General features: G+C 34.6%; 1 protein-coding gene across 1 annotated transcript in view; it reads right to left on the reverse strand.

Annotated features, from left to right (window-relative positions):
* Positions 1 to 17,141: 17,141 nt before the first annotated feature.
* LOC143240576 (metabotropic glycine receptor-like) overlaps positions 17,142 to 26,929 on the reverse strand; it is a 55,954-nt gene continuing 46,166 nt past the window's right edge. Inside the window, exons 2-4 of the mRNA XM_076483282.1 lie at positions 24,157 to 24,265; positions 22,109 to 22,483; positions 17,142 to 17,306 (exon numbers count right to left, since the gene is read on the reverse strand). Of these exons, the coding sequence (XP_076339397.1) occupies positions 17,304 to 17,306; positions 22,109 to 22,483; positions 24,157 to 24,265 (487 nt within the window). The 3' untranslated portion in view covers positions 17,142 to 17,303. The remainder of the gene's footprint in view (positions 17,307 to 22,108; positions 22,484 to 24,156; positions 24,266 to 26,929) is intronic.

Consider the following 26,929-nt stretch of genomic DNA (forward strand, 5'->3'; position numbering starts at 1 on the left):
CGGTATTGTAATGACGTAAAACACTCATTACGGTCCATTAGTCCCACAGCCACAGTGAGGACTAGAACACAGCTAAAATCCCTTGTCTCTTCTATCAATTCAACTTGATTGATGAAATTGGAACTTCCACGCTCATCGAATCCTGATGAAATTATGCGTTCCTCTTTTCACAGTCGTGAAAAGGGCGTGAATAACTGGTACAGAAGGTGTTATCGTCACGAGGATACAATTCGCTGAGGAAATAACTGGCTAAATGTATTTATCTAAAGTCGTTCCGTTTACTCTTTTTATTGATATACTCTATCCTCCTTTCTGCAAATTATCGTCACCAAGAAAGCTGACATGAACAAAAAATACGCTGGTAAAGTACGAATATAATACTCGTTTCATTTATCTCCATCTTTTTACGAAATAAATGCAACATATACAACATGACTTCGAATTTTAATTCATTTTTCTGAATAGCAATTAGGATATGTAGTCCTTATAAGTACAACCATCGTATTAGTTTAGTTGCCTAATATTTTCCAGCCACCCAGAGGCTCAGCAATGAGTCAGTATGTTTATAACACTAAAAACTGGGTTTCGATACCCGTGTTCAACACAGCACAGTTAGCCTATTGTTTAGGGTTGCGGCTAAAAAACACTTTTTGTTGGATATTGTAAATGCATAAAATTTTGCGAGGTTTTTACAAATTAGGATTATGGCCGAAATCATCGCTAGAAGCTACAGTATCCAAATGGTGAAACAATGCATTCATTATAAATAAGAAGATATTTTAGTTTATCTATAATTAAGACTGAGTTGCTTTTTACCTCTGATTTATGTTTGCTTTGTCCAAAAATTAATATTAATTATGTACTAAATAATGACAGTTAATAAAGAAAAGTCGTATCAAACCCGTTATTAATAACTTTTGGTCAAAGTAGGTCATCTATATACGTAATTTGAACTAACAAGTTAGCCAAGTAAATTATAATAATAGTGCCTTGATGTATAAATTTGGTATTCTTACAGTTAGCGATATTTTCGGTCGAAGTACCAAACATGATCTATTACCTCTTTCTTTTACTCAGTTGTTAAACGTGTAGTTAATCAAATATTCTCAACTGGTTTTTAACGAATGTGGTAATGATAACAAATGTGACAACAGAAACTGGAAATACTTATGATGGAACTACCAAACAGTATGGGCGACAAGACACTAAAGTGTCTTTACATATGCTGAATTTTTTTTTATCTTTCACTTTCATTTGTCCCCCAGTGGCACAGCGATATGTCTGCGAACTCACACCGCTAAAAACCGGGTTTCGATACCCGTGATGGGCAGAGCACAGATACCCCACTGTGTAACTTTGTGTTTAATTCAAAACAAACGCTTTCATTTCTCGAATAATATTTGGACAATAAGATTGTAAAAAATGGTTAAAAAGTCTAAACTGTTTGCTTGATTTTAAATTTCGCCCAAACCTACACGACCGCTATCTGCTCTAGCCGTCCATAATTTAGCAGAGTAAGACTAGAGGGAAGGCAGCTAGCTAGTCACCACCGCCAATCAAAGTATAACAACCCCACGGCTGAAACGGCGAACATGTTTGGTGTGACGGAGATTCTAACCCGCGACACTCTTATTACGAATCAATCGCCCTAGTCACTTGGCCATGCCAGGCCCCTAAATATTTAAAAACAGCAAGAACTCTGAATTTATTCCACGTTATTCTGCAAATAAAATAAAACATATTTCAACAAAACAACGCACTGTGGTTCAGCTTGAAGACTTTTAACGCTAAAAGTCGAAGTTCGATCCATGCGATGGGCTCATTGTGCATCTTTGAGCTCAGTAGCAAAGAAATAACTATAAACAATAATTTTCACAACGGGGTACATTTGTTGACACTGGTTCGGTTTGCCACGTCTCTCCTCTCTTCAAGTAGGTCAGAGATACGCCTTAAGGCTTACAACCTTAGAGCTCGGGATTCGATTCCCCGCAATGGACAGAGTGCATATAGACCTTTCTGTAGCTTTGAGACAGAAAAGTAAGACTAATAGTTTACCGCTATCTTTAATTATAAAATTCTAACTAGCACTTTATTTTCTGGCCACAATACCTTTTTAGTTACTGAATATTTATTCTGTAGACGTTAACTTACGACTTCTTCCCAAGTAAAACCCTTAAAACAGTTTCTATATCTTAAATGTTAACTGGTCTTTTTTCTAGTACTCTAGTGGGTCAATTGTAAGTTTGCGAACTAACAATGCTGACCTTCTGGGTTTGATTCCTTGCAGTGGACTAAGGACACATACCCCATCGTGTAGCTTTGTGCTAGAACAATCAGACTCTTTCAGTCTCACTTATTTCCGAGTTAAATACATCTAGTGCATCTATAGTACCTTGAAGATTAGGATATAGACACTAACTTGGGCCTTTTACCAGACAAATCTCTTCTAACAACGGTTTCTTATGTCTCAAATGTTAACTGGTCCTTTGTTTCTGAGTAAGAGCTCTTTAAGAACCAACATTTATCAATTAAACGGTAATCAGTTACCTCTTGAAAACCGAACACTCCTAATTTTAAAGACAAATTGGGTTCTTTACAGAACCACTTAAAGACGGGAATTCTCTTTTCTTTAATGGCCCTCGTTTTGTGAAAGAGGTTCAACTTGTGTACGGACTTTTCTTTCGGTAATATCTACTCCAAATACAATTCTTACATCTATGATGTCATCTAATTCCAAGGTACAAACTATCTAAAATCTTAAATTCTAAATCTTTAGATCTTTGTTGGCTTCTTGATCCATGTTGGAAGTTAATTCCATAACATCTGACTTCTTGACCAGTTGATGCTGGTTTGTTCCTTGTTATAAAATCTTGGGTTATAATCTTTCTCTTCTTTCCGGATATAAACTTCTTTAAACATTGAATTCCAATATCTCATATGCTAACTGCTCTCTTTTTTCCGGAAAAAATAATCTAAAAATGTGAATTCTGTTAATGAAGCTTAAATTCTAGTCGGTTTATTGTTGCTAGGTAAATATCTCTATAAAAAAAGAGTCCTTATATCTTAATATCTAATCAGTTTATTGTTTCCAGATATCAAATCTCTATCAAAGAATAATTCTTATGTTTTAAATTCTAATCGCTGTCTTGCTTCTGCATAAAATAATGTTAATTTGTTTATTTGTTGAATTTCACGTAAAATTACTCAATGGTTGTCTGCAAGCGATTGGCCAGAGAGAAGGCAGATATTCAACCCACCTACCGTCAACCCTCGAGATGTTCTCTTACCAACGAATTTTGGGATTGATTGTAATAATATAACGTCTCCACGGCAGACAGGGCGAGCATGTTCGAACCATCGAGCCATAATTGTTTTAAAACTTCAGTAATTATTTATTATTCACGACCTGTTCTTTCTTTCTCATTTAGGAACCGACTTGTTATAACTTAAATGTTAGTCAGTTCATCGTTTGAGGGTTAGTAAATAATCCGGTTATGATCAAATTTTCTTGCGTTTCTGCAAACTACAATGTTTATTTAATTTCTTCAATTTTAGTTGCAGATTAGTTTATGTACACTAATGTAAACAAAACAATTACAGTTATGTTGGCGCAGAATATTCGTTTCGATATAAAACTTCGACCGAAAAAAAGAATGTAAGAATTCTGCACAAAGAGGTTCACAGTAAAGAGAGCTGTAAAGTGGCTTTGCTGGTTGCCTTTGTATTGATCGAAGTTGGTCGATGAAGGCAGAGAACTTGAGATCGATGGCTGAACCGTCTGTATGGCCAGCCAAGACGCCAAACGGAGCAACCATGGTTAGATGGTAAAAGAGGCAAGTTGAAACGTGGAAATGCTTACCTCCTTATAGTTAAGGATAACATGTACCTCCGGTTAAAATACTACCACAAACATTTCCAGACCTATATCAATACTGTAGGACTACACAAACATTTCCAGACCTATATCAATACTGTAGGACTACACAAACATTTCCAGACCTATATCAATACTGTAGGACTAAGCTATGAGAAGCGAAGTGTATTTCAATATCTGTCTATTTAAAACACTGAAATGTTAGAAGTTAGATAAATAAGGAAAAGAAAAACTTAGGTGTATTTAAATAGACCCGTGTATAGTCTGAGCACTGCACTGTAGTGATTACAGGCGCTAAACATGATATATTAAGAATAGTAGTATAAAGTCACGAGCGGAGCGCGTGCAGTTTACACTGTATTTTGCTTGGAATTACGCATGGTGTTCTTAGGCTTGTGTACGGCTGCTCGGCCATGGAAACCCATTTCATTAAACTCCCGACAAACAGTTCTTGTGCTGACGTTGCTTTCAAATGCTGTTTGGAACTCGGTAGTGAGGGTTGCAACTGTGGATAGACGATTTTTACGCGCTACGCGCTTCAGCACTCGGCGGTCCCGTTCTGTAAGCTTGCGTGGCCTACCGCTTCGTGGCTGAGCTGTTGTTGCTCCTAAACGCTTCTACTTCACAATAACAGCACTTACAGTTGACCGGGGCAGCTCTAGCAAGGCAGAAATATGAAGAACTAACTTCTTGGAAAGGTGGCATCCTATGACAGTGCCACGTTGAAAGTCACTGAGTACGACCCATTCTATACTACCAATGTTTGTCTACGGAAATTGCATGGCTTGATTTTATGTACCTGTTAGCAATGGATGTGGCTGAAATAGCCGAACCCACTAATTAGAAGGGGTGTTCACATACTTTTGGCCATGTAGTGTATATTTATTATGGCTAACATAGGACATCTACGAAGTATATTTGCAAAAGAGAAAAATAATAATAACACGTGAGCGTGTGCAAGTTGCATATGTTTGTCTGGTAGCATGCTGTGTTCAATGTTTCTACTGACCGAGACAGGACAATGACACAGTAGTGTTTTAATTCTTAAAAGTACTGGAAATACATAACTCCAGTTCAGAGAGGACTCATATGATAAAATTCAGAATTTGAACCGTGTGGTCAGCTTAACGTAAATAGACCATTGTGATGATAATATTTCATATAACCACTGGGAATACTTACATCTACAATAGAATGTGTGTGACCCAGAGGTTAGTGACACTGGGAACACTTCCATCTACAATACAATGATGCAAAGAACAGAGGCACTGCAAACACTTTCATCTACAATACAATATGTCTAACCCAGGGATCAAATAATGTTCAGTTCTTACTGAATGGTGTTCTGTTTCACGTCAATATAAGAAATCTGACATTTACTTTTAAATTTTGTAGATTCACTATAAAAACAAACTTTATAACAACTCAGTGTTCTATAGAAGTCTGACATCACGTACAATCATATAGTTTATAACAACTCAGTGTTCTATAGAAGTCTGACATCACGTACAATCATGTAGTTTATAACAACTCAGTGTTCTATAGAAGTCTGACATTACGTACAATCATAGAGTTTCCGGTTATTTGTTGTTGTGATTTTACAAACTCACATTTCAACTTGGTTTTGAACAAATAAAATTAACCTTTATAGATTCTAATGATGTGTTTATTACAAATACACATTCAGCATTGAGGTTATGACTGGAAGATTTGGCTTATTTACTTTGAATTTCGCTCAATGCTACACGAGGGCTATAGCCGTCCCTAATTTAGTAGTGTAAGACTAGAGGGAAAGCAGCTACTCTTTTACCAACGAATAGTGGGATTGCCCGTCAAATTATAATGACCCACGGATGAAAAAGAGAGCATGTTTGGTGTGACGGGGATTCGAACCCGTGATTACGAATCGAGTGCCTTAACTACCAGGCCATGCCGGACCATGAATGAATGAATTGATAAAAAAATTGTATGGAATAAATAGATGGAAAGAGTGAGTGTTGATGAGTGGATTGCTGGATGGATATAGATAGCTAGATAGATATAGGTTAGGTAGATAGGTATTGTTTATACTGAAGGAACTGGTGCTAAACACTTTGAAACAATTAGAATTATAGACACCAAATAATCTAGTTGTTGTTTTTTCTTATATTAAGCAAACGCCTAGTATATAAAATCCATATTGAGAGTTTTCAAAAATAAAAATGGTGATAAAAATTAATACATATTAAGTAAATCCTACGACTATAGATTTTTATTTTAAAAAATTATACTCAGAGAAACGTTATTAAATAAACGTAAAGGTTTAACATTTACAGAAATAACTGCTGTGCGTCAATCATAAGAAAAAATAAGTCCCCTAGAAACGATAGCCCAATGGTTGAAAGGTGAACAAAAGTGAGGTTACTAACTGGCAGACCAAAACTTTAGGTGTTAATCATTCTATGGAAACAGGTGAATTTTGTAAGTGTATGGAAAAATAGTAATAAAGTTAATACGTATAAAAGAGAGATATGACAAATTTAATAATTAGACGACCATTATCCCTTTTATGTAGTGATTATAAAGTTCTGTCTAAAGTCATAACAAATAGAATGAAACCTGCTATCCGTCATCTGATTCATTATAATCAAACTTCCATATCAGTACATATGTGATGTTGTGCATAATATAATACATCTTGCGAACCAAAATAATGATTGTTTGACTACAGTAAACGTATATTTTGACAAAAAAAAATCGACCTCGTAAATCATAGGAATTTGACGGTGGTATTTTAAAAAAATAATTTTGAAATATGACAGTTGACGTAATACATAAAAAATGCTATATTTACGTTATTCATAGGACGGTTTTAAGTTAACTATTATTTGAAAGGTGCTCCAATAAATGTTTTTATTTACGTTAGCTAAATAACCTTTTCTTTATAACTTACGAAACAAATTATTAACAAAATAATATTAAAGTTCAGTAATCTTCAAAGATTTCTTTTACCTTCTTGAGCTGATGATGTAAGTATTACACTGAAGAGGAATCATGGTTTTAGTGTTACTGAAAACACAATAAAAGTTTAATAAAGATAAACCTTTATGGTTTATGATCTGTTCCTTATAAAACGTGCATAGAAAATAAACTAGAAATAAAAGTATTTGGGAAAATCTTGAATATGGATTAAAAGAAGTGAGATGAACTGAAAGAGAAATCTAGTGAACGTTTGGAAATGTTTTCAACATTTTTATCATTAAAAGATATAATATTAACTCTCAATCAAGTTATAAGTAGGCCCAGATTTCGGTTATTAGAGCCTCCTAAAACTGTGACAACTAATTTTCTGAATAATAAATTAATAGTACCAGGAACCGGTCGTTTAGGACCTGTAATACAGAAAACAACCAGTTTACTTTTTTCGAATTACAATTAAAGCAATTTTAAACTAGTATATGAGGGGTTTGATTTTATCAATAGTTTATTTTATGGATCATATGGAACCACAAGAAAAGTTAGGCATATAGTTCATACCTGCTTTAAAAAAGATGGTAAAGTGTCTGTGTAAAAGAAAGAATTTTAAATCATTTTCTTAAAACTCTTCTTCACAAACAATATCCATTTTGTTGTTTACTATCATTGATAAATAATGTGATAACTCAGCTATTGTTGACAAACACAGAATATATTAAAATATTAATCTAATCTTGCTGTCATACAGAATAATGAACACAGATGATGTTTGAACCGACCAGTGATGTGATAACAATGCCAGGCCTAATCTTTCCGTTGTACAGAATAATGAACACAGATAATGTTTGAACCGACCAGTGATGTGATAACAATGACAGGCCTAATCTTGCTGTTGTACAGAATAATGAACACAGATAATGTTTGAACCGACCAATGATGTGATAACAATGACAGGCCTAATCTTGCTGTTGTACAGAATAATGAACACAGATAATGTTTGAACCGACCAGTGATGTGATAACAATGCCAGGCCTAATCTTGCTGTTGTACAGAATAATGAACACAGATAATGTTTGAACCGACCAGTGATGTGATAACAATGCCAGGCCTAATCTTGCTGTCATACAGAATAATGAACACAGATAGTGTTTGAGCTGACCAGTGATCTGATAACAATGCCAGGCCTAATCTTGCTGTCATACAGAATAATGAACACAGATAATGTTTGAACCGACCAGTGATGTGATAACAATGCAAGGCCTAATCTTGCTGTTGTACAGAATAATGAACACAGATAATGTTTGAACCGACCAGTGATGTGATAACAATGCCAGGCCTAATCTTGCTGTCATACAGAATAATGAACACAGATAGTGTTTGAGCCGACCAGTGATCTGATAACAATGCCAGGCCTAATCTTGATGTCATACAGAATAATGAACACAGATAATGTTTGAACCGACCAGTGATGTGATAACAATGCCAGGCCTAATCTTGCTGTCATACAGAATAATGAACACAGATAGTGTTTGAGCTGACCAGTGATCTGATAACAATGCCAGGCCTAATCTTGCTGTCATACAGAATAATGAACACAGATAATGTTTGAACCGACCAGTGATGTGATAACAATGCAAGGCCTAATCTTGCTGTTGTACAGAATAATGAACACAGATAATGTTTGAACCGACCAGTGATGTGATAACAATGCCAGGCCTAATCTTGCTGTCATACAGAATAATGAACACAGATAGTGTTTGAGCCGACCAGTGATCTGATAACAATGCCAGGCCTAATCTTGATGTCATACAGAATAATGAACACAGATAATGTTTGAACCGACCAGTGATGTGATAACAATGCCAGGCCTAATCTTGCTGTCATACAGAATAATGAACACAGATAATGTTTGAACCAACCAGTGATGTGATAACAATGCCAGGCCGTGTTTTTTGTTCACCTGTAACAGAATGGTGGATAAAATAAAATACGCAGCCTATCTAACTAATTAATGACTGTATGGTGTAAAATCATTATGAATGCTGTAAGTATAGCTAATAGTTTATATGCCAATTTTGATTTCATTTTTTTAAGTCGCACGTTTAATTCCATATTTTGGCCGCACCTTTCTCTCACACCTGAGGTGTTTTTAATTAGCTTTTATGACTTTTTCTCAATACACACCAATAAACTACAAGAATTAAAAAAGTGACTCTCGATAGTAACCAACATTAGCTACATAATAACAACCATACTATTTGGAACAGACCTATACTTTACAGAACCAACCAAATTTTTCAAAATGCATGTTGGAAGTTTTCCCTCTTTAAAATAGTGTTATCAACTTCCTTTATACGAACGCCATGGAATTTAGATTAACAGTTTCTTGTCATCACCTTCATGCAAGCGGTAGAGCCGTAACAAGCATCAGTATTTATGCTAATTGCTTAAGCTAATATCACATTACTCTAAACATTCTTTAATTAGGAAAAAATCTAAAAAATTTGTGCTAAAAAGTAGGTAATGGAATAATTAATTGTAACTGTTCACTTCCATGATTATTTCGAAAACTTGAGTTAGAAACTGCTAATCCAATTTGTTTGTCCTAGAAAATATTCATGTATTTACACATCCTTTCACCTTATTAGCAACTATCTTTAATCCGAATAAAGAAAACTAAATTTCTACTCTAAGGCGAATCTGTAGGAAAATGCTGGGCCGTTAACTAACGTGACTTTTGTGTGGGTGTGCGAAACATTTTCGTTAAATGTGAGCGATTTTGTTGAATAGCTTTTTGTTTGTTTGTTTGTTTTTGAATTTCGCACAAAGCTGTACGAGAGCTATCTGCGCTACCCGTCCCTAATTTAGCAGTGTAAGAGTAGAGGGAAGGCAGCTAGTCATCACCACCTATCGCCAACTCTTTAATCAACGCAGAAGTGAGACTGACCGTCACATTATAACGTCCTGACGGCTAAAAGGGCAACCATCTTTAGTACGACAGGGATTCGAACCCGCGCACTTCAGATTAGAAGTCGATCGCCTTAACCACCTGGCTATGCCGAATAACTCTCTACATGTAGCTTACACTTACACCAACTGAAACTCCCAGTTATGAATTGAAAAGGTCTAGCTGTATCTTGAAATCTGGAACGTAAAGTAACGCTGCAGTAGAGAATATCCACTGAAAATATGTTACTTTGGATTAACACAGTTCGAGATACGGAAAGTAAAATATCGCTGAAGTACCACTTCTGTTAGTTACGCTCAGTGTGTCTTGACATATCATCCATTTTCAAAACTTGTATATAACATTATTTACGTATATGTTTCATATATATATATAAAACGGTTATGTTTGATTTACTGTAACAGTTAGAAGAGAACGACATATTAGTTTTGACTTACACACGTACAGCACAGAGCATATTTTTCTTTATTCTTGTAACAAAGTTTAGTGATCTTCCAAAAAACAAGACTAGACCTATTACTTAAAGGATTGTGTAGACTTCAGGATGAGTACACTGAGAACATGAAGACGAAAGATTGTCCTTTAGACTAATGTTTGTTTGTTTCTTAGAACATGTAATTGCCTTCCATTCTAGTGTACTCATCAAGTCTATATCTTAGTCTAGGGAGATAAGCACACAGTTTTTGTTATACATGGAGATAAGCACACAGTTTTTGTTATACAGGGAGATAAGCACACAGTTTTTGTTATACAGGGAGATAAGCACACAGTTTTTGTTATACAGGGAGATAAGCACACAGTTTTTGTTATACATGGAGATAAGCACACAGTTTTTTGTTATACAGGAGATAAGCACACAGTTTTTTGTTATACAGGAGATAAGTTATACAGGAGATAAACACAGTTTTTGTTATACAGGAGATAAGCACACAGTTTTTTGTTATACAGGAGATAAACACACAGTTTTGTTATACATGGAGATAAGCACACAGTTTTGTTATACAGGAGATAAGCACACAGTTTTGTTATACAGGAGATAAGCACACAGTTTTGTTATACATGGATACAGGGAGATAAGCACACAGTTTTTGTTATACAGGAGATAAGCACACAGTTTTGTTATACAGGAGATAAACACACAGTTTTGTTATACAGGAGATAAGCACACAGTTTTGTTATACAGGGAGATAAACACACAGTTTTTGTTATACAGGGAGATAAGCACACAGTTTTTGTTATACAGGGAGATAAGCACACAGTTTTTTTTTTACAGATTTATCTCGTTAACTCTAATAACTATTTAAACAACACCACGTGTGTAGCCGCTAGTCAAAGACTGTGTGTGCAAAATGTGTTACGGTGAAAGAAATTGGGCAATATTGAATTTTCGACTAAATAATTACACCCACCTACTACACCCCTGGGTGTTTGGCTGCATGAACCTTGAACTATATAATAATCCTATCGGCTGATTAACTCAGTATAGGAAACTTTGTTCAGTGTAAGAACTTTATATGGAGCAGAAATAATCCCACGATGTCAGTTCTTGTCCACAAGTGAACACGTTACATTTTACCGTTTAATGGCCATGAAAGAATAGAATGGGGAAAAAAGGGTTAATCACGCGAGTTAACGTCACCAGCACACAGTACTAATGAACCACAGAGTAAAAGTATTTACTTCTCCAAACTAAGAAGACATGTTGGCTTCACCGCCCAGCACAAGTTGAAAAAGAGAGAGGAACCCCACTAATGCCCGCAACTTACAAAATATAATGATCCACATATCGGCCTTTATACCTTTAGTGTTTAGACTAGTGGCCAGTCTTTCACTAGGAGTTAAAAGAAATAAAATAACAAGTACAAATGATAGAAATTCGAATTACAATGAGTGGTAAGAGACAGTACAATACACAACAGAGTTCAACTAAACCTTTACGTTACTATACACAGTAGAATTTAGCTAAATCTTTACAGTACTATACACAGTAGAGTGTAGCTAAACATTTACAGTACTATACACAGTAGAGTTTAGCTAAACCTTTACAGTACTATACACAGTAGAGTTTAGCTAAACCTTTACAGTACTATACACAGTAGAGTTTAGCTAAACACAGTACTATACACAGTACTAACCTTCACACAGTAGAGTTTAGCTAAACCTTTACAGTTATACACAGTAGTTTTCACAGTAGAGTTTAGCTAAACCTTTACAGTACTATACACAGTAGAGTTTAACTAAACCTTTACAGTAGTTTTCACAGTAGAGTTTAGCTAAACCTTTACAGTACTATACACAGTAGAATTTAACTAAACCTTTACAATACTACACACAGTAGATTTTAGCTAAACCTTTACAGTACTATACACAGTAGAGTTTAACTAAACCTTTACAGTACTATACACAGTATAGTTTAGCTAAACCTTTACACTACTATACACAGTAGAGTTTAGCTAAACCTTTACAGTACTATACACAGTAGAATTTAACTAAACCTTTACAGTACTATACACAGTAGAGTTTAACTAAACCTTTACAGTAGTTTTCACAGTAGAGTTTAGCTAAACCTTTACAGTACTATACACAGTAGAGTTTAGCTAAACCTTTACAGTACTATACACAGTAGAGTTTAACTGAACCTTCACAGTACTATACACAGTAGAGTTTAGCTAAACCTTTACAGTACTATACACAGTAGAATTTAACTAAACCTTTACAGTACTATACACAGTAGAGTTTAACTAAACCTTTACAGTACTATACACTAGAGTTTAGCTAAACCTTTACAGTACTATACACAGTAGAGTTTAACTAAACCTTTACAGTACTATACACAGTATAGTTTAGCTAAACCTTTACAGTACTATACACAATAGAGTTTAACTAAACCTTTACAGTAGTTTTCACAGTAGAGTTTAGCTAAACCTTTACAGTACTATACACAGTAGAGTTTAGCTAAACATTTACAGTACTATACACAGTAGAGTTTAGCTAAACCTTTACAGTAGTTTTCACAGTAGAGTTTAGCTTAACCTTTACGGTACGAAACACAGTAGAGTTTAATTAAACCTTTACAGTACTATACACAGTAGAGTTTAGCTAAACATTTACAGTACTATACACAGTGGAGTTTAGCTAAACCACTTACAAATCTTTCACAGTAGAGTTTAGCTAAACCTTTACAGTAGTTTTCACAGTAGAGTTTAGCTTAACCTTTACGGTACTATACACTTGCACGACAATTAAACCTTACAGCACTATATTTACAGTATTAACTAAACATTTACACGACACTACACAGTAGAGTTTAGCTAAACCTTTACAGTAGTTTTCACAGTAGAATTTAACTAAACCTTTACACTACTATACACAGTAGAGTTTAACTAAACCTTTACAGTACTATGCACAGTAGAGTTTAGCTAAACATTTACAGTTTCATGCACAGTACAATTTTAGCTGAACCTTCTTGCTTTTATAACGACCACGACACTAGTCCACAGCACTTATATTTACAATTTTAACTTGCAAGGGACACTTGCTAAGTTATAGTGTAACAATATTAAGATATTGCACTAGCACCCCAAATTCATCAACCATCACAAAAAGATGGTGATTTGGACAATGGTTCAAAACTCTCTTTCCACTGACGACACCCTAATCTACTCACCTTATCTTGCACGACACCAGTGCTGCACTATATTTACAATATATATCTCTTTCCACTGACGACACCCTAATCCACTCACCTTAACTTGCACGACACTAGTGCTGCACTATATTTACAATATTATCTCTTTCCACTGACGACACACTAATCCACTCAATATTAACTTGCACGACACCAGTGCTGCACTATATTTACAATATTAACTCTTTCACGACACTGACGACACTAATCCACTATATTAACTTGCACGACACTAGTTAACGCACTATATTTACAATATTAACTTGCACGACACTAGTGCTGCACTATATTTACAATATTAACTTGCACGACACCAGTGCTGCACTATATTTACAATATTAACTTGCACGACACTAGTGCTGCACTATATTTACAATATTAACTTGCACGACACCAGTGCTGCACTATATTTACAATATTAACTTGCACGACACCAGTTACGACTGCGCTATATTTACAATATTAACTTGCGACACTAGTGCTGCACTATATTTACAATATTAACTTGCACGACACTAGTGCTGCACTATATTTACAATATTAACTTGCACGACACCAGTGCTGCACTATATTTACAATATTAACTTGCACGACACTAGTGCTGCACTATATTTACAATATTAACTTGCACGACACTAGTGCTGCACTATATTTACAATATTAACTTGCCGACACTAGTGCTGCACTATATTTACAATATTAACTTGCACGACACTAGTGCTGCACTATATTTACAATATTAACTTTTCACGACACTAGTGCTGCACTATATTTACAATATTAACTTGCACGACACTAGTGCTGCACTATATTTACAATATATAACTCTTTCCACTGTGCGACACAATATAAACTTGCAATCCACTATATTTACAATATTAACTTGCACGACACTAGTGCTGCACTATATTTACAATATTAACTTGCACGACACTAGTGCTGCACTATATTTACAATATCTTTTGTAGATTTTTATCTTATCATTCTTAATTATTCACCGTTTGGTGAAATTTCAGAAACATGCCGTGACACACAGTTTGAAAATTACTAGCTTATCAGATAGATTTTGATAATCGTCAGATAGTTTTCTCAGATTATGATAACGTTTACACTTTAAACTATACTGTATATATTTTATCTATTTGTTGAAACGCAAAACGACACAATGGACTATCTGCGCTGTTTACATCCCAGGAAATAGAACTTAACATTTCAGCGATAATGTATATAAATCATAAATGATTTGGCTATTGTAGTACAATAAAATCAAGTTTATAGAGAACTATACGTTTTTACTATGTATTTGGTAGAAATAAGTTATTCAGTTGTATATGTAATAGCCATATATAATTTAAAGTACTGAATCCGACGTCAAAAGTTCTACTGTTATGGGTTTAAGAGTAACTTAATTCTTTCAAGCTGGTCGATCTTCGTAAGATGTTATTGGGATTATGACCGAAAACATCGTTGACAGTAACGATACCTGACTGTACATTCGATGCATTCTGAACATTTTGAATTTTAGTGCTCTTGTATACTGAATTATAACATTATATACTTCTTGTCAGGTTTAAGAGTTGACCTTATTGATATATAAAGTTAATATTTAATAAAGAATTAAATGTTCACCATAAACGTTTAAAACTAGCTACTACATATACTACATTTTAAAAAGCACACTCAACCCTCAAGGCATAGAAAACGAGTTTGCGAGACTTTTAAAACAAGCATTTCATATAGATCTCACATTCCTTTCTGAGGGTTAATAGTTATATGAAATTACCTTCGGAACATTATACACTGTTCGTTTGTTTGTTTTTGAGTTTCGCACAAAGCTACTCGAAGGCTATCTGTGCTAGCCGTTCCTAATTTAGCAGTGTAAGACTAGAGGAAAGGCAGCTAGTCATCACCACCCACCGCCAACTCTTGGGTTACTCTTTTACCAACGAATAGTGGGATTAACCATCACTTATAACGCCCCCACGGCTGAAAGGACTAGCATGTTTGGCGCGACGGGATGCGAACCCGCGACCCTCAGATTACGAGTCGCACGTCTGAACACGCTTGGCCACGCGGGGCCCACATTATACATAAACATCATGATACACCAATACTTAATCAGAAACGGAATTACCCATCTGGTTTTCAAAAACATATTGCCTTAACCTTTTATATGTTTACAGATGTTATATGAAATTTATTAAAGGACTTTAGATTTCTAAAGATATTCGAAACCAAACGCACGTAAAGTGTAAGTAACACAGAGAACTAACATTGACTAATTGGTGGCGTTAATTTGTTTGTTTATAACTTTTACCGTAAGTTTTAACACAAAAGCTTCACTGGATAACAAGCAGCTGCAGATGTCTGGGTCACGTGACATTCAGAGCACGTTCTTGTTCACTTTTTCTTACTTAACACCGAATGTTTTATCGTGTTGCCAAGGTGATGTAATGGCCTTAAGAATCCACTTCATTCGCACGAAGAAGCAGAAGAAATACATCTCCTCTTATATGTGGTCGACACCATCACGGTTACTTAGACATCAACATATAATTCAATAGGAGTATCATTCTTAATATATATATATAATCAAGTGATTTTATGAAAACTGAGAGATATGTCTTGACATGTATTTACTGTATATCATCGAATAGCTTTACGAAAATTGACAGTCATGTTTTGACATGTGTTTATTATATATCATTGAATAATTTTACAGGAACTGAGATATTAGCTTTGGCTTGAATTTATAGTATATCACAAAATGATTTTGCGAAAACTGAAAGGTATGTCTTTACACGTGTTCATTGTATATCATCAAATTATTTTACGAAAACTGAAAGGTGTGTCTTTACATGTATTTATTGTATGCAATCAAATAATTTTACGAGTATTACGAGGTATGTCTTGGAATATATTTATTGTATGCAATCAAATGATTTTACGAGTATTACGAGGTATGTCTTGGAATATATTTATTGTATACAATCAAATGATTTTACGAGTATTACGAGGTATGTCTTGGAATATATTTATTGTATACAATCAAATGATTTTACGAGTATTACGAGGTATGTCTTGGAATATATTTATTGTATACAATCAAATGATTTTACTAGTATTACGAGGTATGTCTTGGAATATATTTATTGTATACAATCAAATGATTTTACGAGTATTACGAGGTATGTCTTGGAATATATTTATTGTATACAATCAAATGATTTTACGAGTATTACGAGGTATGTCTTGGAATATATTTATTGTATACAATCAAATAATTTTACGAGTATTACGAGGTATGTCTTGGAATATATTTGTTGTTATTCCTGTGTTAAAACTGTGTTGTTCATATTGCTGTGAACAATAGCATTTCAAGTTATTGTTCTTTATTAAATTAAATAAGATAATACAATCCTATGAATTTTCAACTCACAGGTGAGTGAAGGGTTATTCCGGTTATTGTATAATATATGAGTATTATTCTGCACATCATGGTGAATAATAAAATTTTTCATATATTTGGGTATTGTCGCTTTATTCAAGTGACATAAGACACTTAACGTCATCCCACAAGCGAAAGAATTTATTAGAAACTTTCACGTATTCGTCATTCTCGTTGAACTCGTTCTCAGGTCTCGTTTCCTCTCGTCTTTAGTTTTTTTTGTGTGAAACAATTGATATAAACGCGTAAGTGGAGTAATCTACATCTCTGAGTAATTGATTTCTCCCTAACTTCTACCATTTCTGCGTCAGCTGTGTTCGATCATACTACAAGGTACTTGGTCTCTAGTCACTCATGTGTCTCAATGCATTCACTGAAAACAGGAATAAAAAGAATGAAATAGAATGAATAACGAGAGAAGCTTCCTCTGTCTTCATGACAACGTTGTCTCTGAGACAGAAAACAGAATAGCTGGAAACACTGTTCGATGTGCGTTACATACAGCCACGAACTGAGCTCACACGTAACCAAGTTCTTTAAACGACCGCTGTGAAAAACATTCATGTAGAATATTAACTTAGATTCTAATGTAAATTCGCCGAAGAGAGAAAACTACAAATAGCCACATATCGATTTTCATATAAATAAGATATACGACGAACATATACATTTTCATAAACTCACTATACAGAGAAAACTTATATTATAAAAAAATATATTGTTTCTTTGCTTTTGTCCCCCGCTGGTACAGTGGCAAGTCTACGGATGTACAAGGCTAAAATCAGCGGTTCGAGTCTCCTCGGTGGGCTCAGTAGACAGCCTAATGTGGCTTTGCTATAAGAAAACACACACACACACTTGTTTGCTTTTATTAATCTTAAAGCTAAACAACGGACTGTCTGTGCTTTGCCCACAATGAGTGTCAAAACCCGTTTTTGAGCGTTATAAACCCTCAGACTTACTACTAGGCTACCAGAGGAGGGATATAAAATGTCACATATAAATTTTCGTTTAAATAAAAAATACAGCATACATATATACACAAAGAAACAGAGAAGTAACATACTGTCATCTATAAATTTTCACAAAAATAAAGACTACAACACAAATATACGAGAGGAAAAAATTACAATTTGCCACATGTTTGAAATTTAATACGAACAAGAAATACAGAATATATTGAGTAAACAGGAAAAACAACATACTGAAACACGTACTTATACCAAATGTCCCCCGCTGGTACAGCGGTAAATCTGCTGATTTACAATGCTAAAATCAGGGGTTCGATTCCCCTGAGTGAGCTCAGCAGAGAGCCTGATGTGGCCTAGTTATAAGAAAACAGGCATATTTTATTTTAATCAATATATACGCAGATGGTTTTTGCGCGAAATTAAAAAAACAAATAATTAGTCAATATAAGTGATTCTGCAGAAGTTCAACAATATATGCAACGTTATGAGTGTTTGAAGCGACCTTGTCTGTGGTTGTGTTTGAAGCGACCTTGTCTATGGTTGTGATTGAAGCGACCTTGTCTATGGTTGTGAAAAGACATTTTTTATTTCATTTCATTTTTCTGGAGGAATGAGTCATCCTATTCAGTAGGAGGCCGGCATGGCCAGGTGGTTAAGTCACTAGACTCGTAATTCGAGGTTCGCAGGTTCGAATCCCTGTCACACCAAACACGTTCGCCCTTTCAGCCGTGGAGGCGTTATAATGTGATGGTCAATCCCACTATTCGTTGATAAAAAAGTAGCCCAAGAGTTGGTGGTGGGTGGTGATGACTAGGTGCCTTCCCTCTAGTCTACACTACTAAATTAGAGACGGCTAGCGCAGATAGCCCTCGAGTAGCTTTGCGCGAAATTCAAAACAAACCAAACCTATTCAGTAGTTTCAGTATTATTTAGGGCAGAGACTAAAACTTTGCTTTTGTGCCGATATATGAAATAAAAACTGTTCCTGACTGCCTACTGGTTTCCATATGACAAAGTTTATAACGTTGTTCGTGTGGTTTAAAGATGGTCCATACCTCAACGTATTTGAAGGAATTTATCACTTGGAGCAGAGTCCGACGTACGTTGAACATTCTTCAACCCTTCACTATTTTATCAAGCCTGATGTTCTTACCAGCAGGTTCCTATTGTTAATAGACTATAATGATACTTGATGAAGTAGTCAGAGAAACCTAATGGTGTTTGGTAACTACGAACATTTTGAAGTTGAGGGATTCTTTCTCTTTGTCATTTCCTTAAAGACCAACATTAATATAACTGCATTTCTGTACTAACAAACCTCAAGTAGTTACCTGCCACATTACATACTGTGTTTGTTTATACCAGTAAATGGTCCATGCTAAAAATGAAAGGAAAATCAAAATGAAATACAAGTACCCTCACATTTAGTAAAGTGTAGGATGAAATTATCAAAAAATGAGAAAATGAACAGCGAATTTTGGCACAATCTGGAGGCCAAAGTCAAAGGCCCTTAATGAAGCTGTCCCGTACCAAGAAACTGGCTGTCAGTGCTGACAACATTACATGTACCGGAACCCAAAATTTAGCGTTATAAGCATTCGATCTGAATCACTAAGGCGCAAGAAGAACGAGAAAACCTTCACATAAAAACCATAAACTTTTCAAAAGCTTTTATACGGTATTAAATAAATTAAAGTTGACATAATACGTTTTCTAAATTTTGTCATAATTTAAACTTTAAAGATACAAACTGTAGCACACAAAAAAGGTTCAATCTTCCCAAAATTAATAGCGCAAAATTTAAAAGTAGCGACATAATATACCATAAAATAACTGTAATGCTAACATAGCTTGCAGGTACAAATATAGGGGTTATAGCCCCTTTATCCAAATTTTTTATAGCTTTGCAATTGTAAAAATAAAAAACACAGGAGAGACAAAAAGAGTTTTAAATCCTAACACACCTCTAAGTTTGTTTTGTTTGTTCACCAGAGCGACAACGTATGTACACGCAACAGATGATAGCCAAGAGATACCTCATGTATACACAACAGATGATAGCCAAGAGATACCTCATGTATACACAACAGATGATAGCCAAGAGATACCTCATGTATACACAATGGATGATAGCCAAGAGATACCTCATGTATACACAACAGATGATAGCCAAGAGATACCTCATGTATACACAATGGATGATAGCCAAGAGATACCTCATGTATACACAATGGATGATAGCCAAGAGATACCTCATGTATACACAATGGATGATAGCCAAGAGATACCTCATGTATACACAATGGATGATAGCCAAGAGATACCTCATGTATACACAATGGATGATAGCCAAGAGATACCTCATGTATACACAATGGGTGATGGCCAAACAGACAGTTCAGTGATCTGTGGTCCAAACATAATCGTCTCTAATTTGAAACCGTGGACCAAAGAGAAAACAAAGCAGGCGCCAACCCAGTTGCCTAAAATGTGTGCATAACGTAAGACCTTTGGAACCTCAGACCAAGACGCTAACCAGAAATTGTATAATATTAGACCAACAATTATATAGCAACAGATAAATTTTATTTTTCAATAAATTTACTTCGAAATTATAAAATATATTTTTAAGTTTTACAGGTTTCTTGTTCTGACATACAATGTTTCACTGTTATTAGGTTTGTGTTAATTCCTTTTGTAACATGAAATCAGGCTTAGCTCAAACAGTAAAACAAATGAAAACAAAATTTTCAAGTGACTAATTACACATTTGAATAATAAATAGAAATTTTGGAACTCCAAAATAAACAGTATAATTTTTAGATAGATTTCCCTTAACTTCTGCATGTAAAAAGGGTCTTATGTAGTGTATCGGGTATTAAAACCCAGTTTTTACGTCACTAGAGATCTCGGGAACGTTCTTGTCATGACAGTCAGCAGTGTGTCTCGGCAACTTTAGCTGATATAAATTTGATTTAATGTTAGCAGCCATGTTAATCTCATAAGTACATTTATTGCTTTAACCATCAGTTGTCAGTACTGTTAGAAATATGAATTATACAATATAAACGTTACACAGAACGTAATGCGTTAGATATATGAAATTAAGAATTTTAATACTGCACTCTGAGAAACCAGTTAGAGATATAAATAACACGATATAAACATTACACACAGCAGAGCGAGTTACCGATATAAATAATGAAATATAAACTCTGTACACAGCGGAACGTGTTAGTATTACATGTATCATAATACAGTATAAACATTATACACACAATAACGTGTCAGAAACGCACAAAATGTGGTATTAGTGTTAGAGCCATGAACAATAATTTGTGTCCTAAAAATAAATGTTACGGAGCGTATTAGAACCATAAAGAATGATATGAAAACCTAACAATACATGTTACGGAGCGTATTAGAACCATAAAGAATTATATGAAAACCTAACAATATATGTTACGGAACGTGTTAGAACCATAAACAATGAAATATAAACCTAACAATATATGTACCGGAGCATTCGACATTTCTCAGTAAACGTTTTCTCTCAATGTTTAGCTGAAAGAACCGTATTTTTCACTTATTCACATACAATGACACATGGTGGCGCAACTAGACCTCGTGAGATCCGTGGAGCAACATTGCATGAAGAGCCTTCTACCAATGTTGTTAACTGTTGTACGACAACAAAATTCTTGGAGAAGTGGGCAGGAACCTGTCCAGTAATATAAAATATTTGCGACTGAAATGGCACAGTATTTCTTATTATCTTTATGGATCATGACATTATGGTTTAACATTTGGTGTGATGCGCTTTTGTATGAAGACCTACAGATGTCAGTTTCACTTTAATAAACGAATCGTTCTAGAGTTAAACAATATATGGTACTTCAATTAAGATTTCGTCAATACTGATGTTTTTAAAATGTTACATTACGTAAAAGCTTATTTTATGTATACTTACGGTTTCTCAAACTTAGTATTAATTTTTGAATTACACAACTAATTTGTAACCTTATGTATGTACACATTTGAATTGTTCAATTTCCTTTAAAAAGGTAAATATTCTTGTTACGATTGTTAATGCTTTTTAACGATTATCACTTGGACTTTTTATCTTCAGTCTTTGCTGTTAAGCATTCCTCTTACAATTCCAAATAAAATAATTTTAATTATTATAATATTAAAGTAAAACTACCTTGGATTTCCTGAGCCTAAAAACAACAACAGAAACAACAACGGTAATGGTGGTGCAGAAACTCTGTAGTCCCAGTGCAACACTTCTTAACAACATGTTGTACTCAGCAAAACAGGAAGTGTCGTCCACGCACGTTATACATCCCGGTTTGCAAGGAAGACAACGGAAGTGGTCAGGATAAATAAGGCTACTCTCTACCGACGAACTCCTAACCCGACTTGCCACAAAAGCATTTTCCACTTCTGAGCCCAAAAATGAGTTTTGTTCGTCCCCGTTGAAACGTCCCACGAAATACGATTTGGGAAAATAATATCCTCTCCTGCACTGACATTTGTAGGCGCCTCTCCTGAACCCCTTTCCAGAAATGTGGATGCACTATCAAAAAAAAGAATGTATAATTATTAAACCAGCTTCTAGAACATGCTGAATGTTTCAGCAGTAACGTATAAGGACAGGTTTGTTACTAGCAGGAGGAAGAACGAGCTATCAGTTCGAACAGTAATATTCAAAGTACCACAGGTGAATAAAACTCCTTCCTCAATCCAGATAAGATACCTTGGAAGTAACGTGTTCTTGATTTCTGTGTTATTTGTTACTAGAGAGAAACGTGAAATCCAGTCTGTTACTTGTCATTGAATTATACCGTTTGGAGAAACTCCACCCTTGAACAGTTATCTCTGGATAAACAGAAAAATAAACAAAGACTTAGTTCTTTTGTGATGGTGATATATAAATTACGTCTACCATGTTGAGGTTTCTATTTGCATTAGTATCAGAATCTCAGTATTCTTTTCCAATTTATCATTGTCACTTATAAGGATTTTAACTCCGTAAGACTATTCTAATTCAGTTAAGATTTGTGAATCGAATTGGATTCATGCTTCTTCCTAGTATCTTAACGTGTCTGCTGGAGGTGTCAGAAGAATGATTACTTAACGTGTCTGCTGGATGTGTCAGAAGAATGATTACTTAACGTGTCTGCTGGATGTGTCAGAAGAATGATTACTTAACGTGTCTGCTGGATGTGTCAGAAGAACGATTACTTAACGTGTCTGCTGGATGTGTCAGAAGAATGATTACTTAACGTGTCTGCTGGATGTGTCAGAAGAATGATTACTTAACGTGTCTGCTGGAGGTGTCAGAAGAATGATTACTTAACGTGTCTGCTGGATGTTACTTAACGTCAGAAAGAATGAACGATTACTTAACGTGTCTGCTGGATGTCAGAAGAATCAGAAGAATGATTACTTAACGTGTCTGCTGGATGTGTCAGAAGAACGATTACTTAACGTGTCTGCTGGATGTGTCAGAAGAATGATTAGTAACATTAATGCCACATGTTTATAAAAACTACTAAACATATAGGTTCCTTGTGATGAGTAAACAAGAACCCGAACGTTAAACATGTGTTTGGTTTGGGTTTGAAAAGCTTTTAAGACTGGATATAATGGTTCATATAAAAATGAACAGTTTTAGTCTAAATATAAAGACAAGTCTATATTCTCTATTTTGTGTGTGTTGAAGCATCCAAATGGTTGATCAGTACATTTCATTTGTGTCTCAATACTGGACATGAAAAAGCTTGTTTTAAACAAGAATCGACTTTCTTTCACATTTTGAAAATGTCGCTCCCATATTGGAACTAAGGGGTTTTGGAGGCTCTCAGGAGCTCTGTGCACCGGTTAACACGACAATTGGTAAAAATAAGTAAATTGTTGTTTAAATCAAGGTACATACATTCTAATTAGGTTTTGTTTCCCAGTAGGTTTACCAATATTATTCATTGTTTTATAATCTTCTGAAGTTTTAATAAATTTTTACTTTCTGTTTATAAGGTAGAAAAACATGTTGAGTGTGACTCCATCCTACATCCTTGGAGTTGAATGATTTGACTTAACGGTGAGAATGCATACTGTTCACTCAAACACCTATCGCTTCCTACTGTTGTTCCCCATACCATAATATAAAACTGTTATTTTATAGTTTACAAAATGGAGGAAATCTCAATGATACTAACACTAAAACGTTCTTATTCTCTTTCATCTTACCTCTGTAGATTCTGTGTTACACTTGTGAGTCCCAGCAAACATACTCTCGTCCTCAGCACATTGATTAATGTCAACGTATTTTAAGTCGATGCTTATCACAGCAACTCCTCTGTAAGAGACGAGAAACGTGCTTTTGAAATTGGTTTCATATATCGAAGTACTTTGGTATTCAATAAATTCGAAACAAATAATCAACTGGTAAGTGATTTATCAAATACAAAAATTCATTTAAACATAACAACCGAAGGAGATGGAAAACAATATTATCCTTAATCAAAGTAGATAATGGTTGATTGAGAATATGTACATAGATGTCAACTGGTCATCTGTCAGCCTAGTTCTTCTGACAGAACTGTGTTATTTGGTTAAGTACAGCTACCTTTAGGGCACTGTTAAATATATGATACTTATTGCACCTTCAGCTTCGTATCGTTAGCGTTAACCTCATTACAGTGAATTGTCACTGCTAAACACATTACACTGTACTATTAGTGTTAACCTCATTACAGTGAATTGTCAGTGCTAAACACATTACATTGTACTATTAGTGTTAACCTCATTACAGTGAATTATCAGTGCTAAACACATTACATTGTACTATTAGTGTTAACCTCATTACATTGTATTGTTAGTGCTAAACACATTACATTGTACTACTAGTGTTAACCTCATTACATTGTATTGTTAGTGTTAAACACATTACATTGTACTATTAGTGTTAACCTCGTTGCATTGTATTGTTAGTGCTAAACACATTACATTGTACTATTAGTGTTAACCTCATTACAGTGAATTGTCAGTGCTAAACACATTACATTGTACTATTAGTGTTAACCTCATTACATTGTATTGTTAGTGCTAAACACATTACATTGTACTATTAGTGTTAACCTCATTACATTGTACTATTAGTATTAAACACATTACATTGTACTATTAGTGTTAACCTCATTACATTGTATTGTTAGTGTTAAACACATTACATTGTACTATTAGTGTTAACCTCGTTACATTGTATTGTTAGTGCTAAACACATTACATTGTACTATTAGTGTTAACCTCATTACAGTGAATTGTCAGTGCTAAACACATTACATTGTACTATTAGTGTTAACCTCATTACATTGTATTGTTAGTGTTAAACACATTGCATTATATTGTTAGTGTTGAGCACATTGCGTTATTGAATTTGAAGAATGTCTCTAATCGTCACATTTGCTTTTAGTAGAATTAGAATTACATGCCACCAGATGTCGTGTTCTTTCAAAAAGCAAATTTTTAACCTGCTACTTCCTTCACAACCAACACAATTAATAAAGTAACACACTCGCTATAACCAACACAATTACTAAAGTAACACACTCGCTATAACCAACACAATTACTAAAGTAACACACTCGCTATAACCAACACAATTACTAAAGTAACACACTCGCTATAACCAACACAATTAATAAAGTAACACACTCGCTATAACCAACACAATTATTAAAGTAACACACTTGCTTATCGAGAAACTAAAAAATAACAGCGATTTTTACTAAAAAAAAAGTTCAACCACAGAACACTTAACGAAAAGTGTTCAAGCACACTGATGTACAAAATAAATACTGATTATAATTTTAGGTCACTTCTAGAGAGAAAAGTGTTCATACACCCAGGTTTAAACAAAACATTGAACATACTTTTAGGCCACTTTTAGAAAGAAATGTGTTCATACACCCAGGTTTAAACAAAACACTAAACATACTTTTAGGCCACTTTTAGAAAGAAATGTGTTCATACACCCAGGTTTAAACAAAACACTGAACATACTTTTAGGCCACTTTTAGAAAGAAATGTGTTCATACACCCAGGTTTAAACAAAACACTGAACATACTTTTAGGCCACTTTTAGAAAGAAATGTGTTCATACACCCAGGTTTAAACAAAACACTGAACATACTTTTAGGTCATTTTTAGAAAGAAATGTGTTCATACACCCAGGTTTAAACAAAACATTGAACATACTTTTAGGTCACTTCTAAAAAAGAAATTGTTCATGAATTCAGAGTTCAGAAACAGCTAATTATAGTTTTAAGTCAGTTCAAGTAAAACATAGCCATGTACCAAAGTTAGCACAAAACACTGACTACATATAGTTTTAAGTAACTTGTCAGAAGAGAAGAGTTGATTTATCCAACCGTACAAGACCCTACGCTGTCACTGCTTTATTAAGAACGCTATCTCATATCTTCAGCAGTGGAACAAAGCACAAACTCTGTATTTACAAAACTCAACTGACTGACTAACAACAGCAAGCAAACACCCTAATTAAATACTTAATCTTCCACATCAACAAACACCCTAATTAAATACTTAATCTTCCACATCAACAAACACACTAATTAAATACTTAATCTTCCACACCAACAAACACCCTAATTAAATACTTAATTTTCCACACCAACAAACACCCTAATTAAATACTTAATCTTCCACACCAACAAACACCCTAATTAAACACTTAATCTTCCACACCAACAAACACACTAATTAAATACTTAATCTTCCACACCAACAAACACCCTAATTAAATACTTAATCTTCCACACCAACAAACACCCTAATTAAATACTTAATCTTCCACACCAACAAACACACTGAATTAAATACTTAATCTTCCACACCAACAAACACCCTGATTAAATACTTAATCTTCCACACCAACAAACACACTAATTAAATACTTAATCTTCCACACCAACAAACACCTAATTAAATACTTAATTTT

Source organism: Tachypleus tridentatus, chromosome 1, assembly GCF_004210375.1.
Source record: "Tachypleus tridentatus isolate NWPU-2018 chromosome 1, ASM421037v1, whole genome shotgun sequence".
NCBI classification, from domain to species: domain Eukaryota; kingdom Metazoa; phylum Arthropoda; class Merostomata; order Xiphosura; family Limulidae; genus Tachypleus; species Tachypleus tridentatus.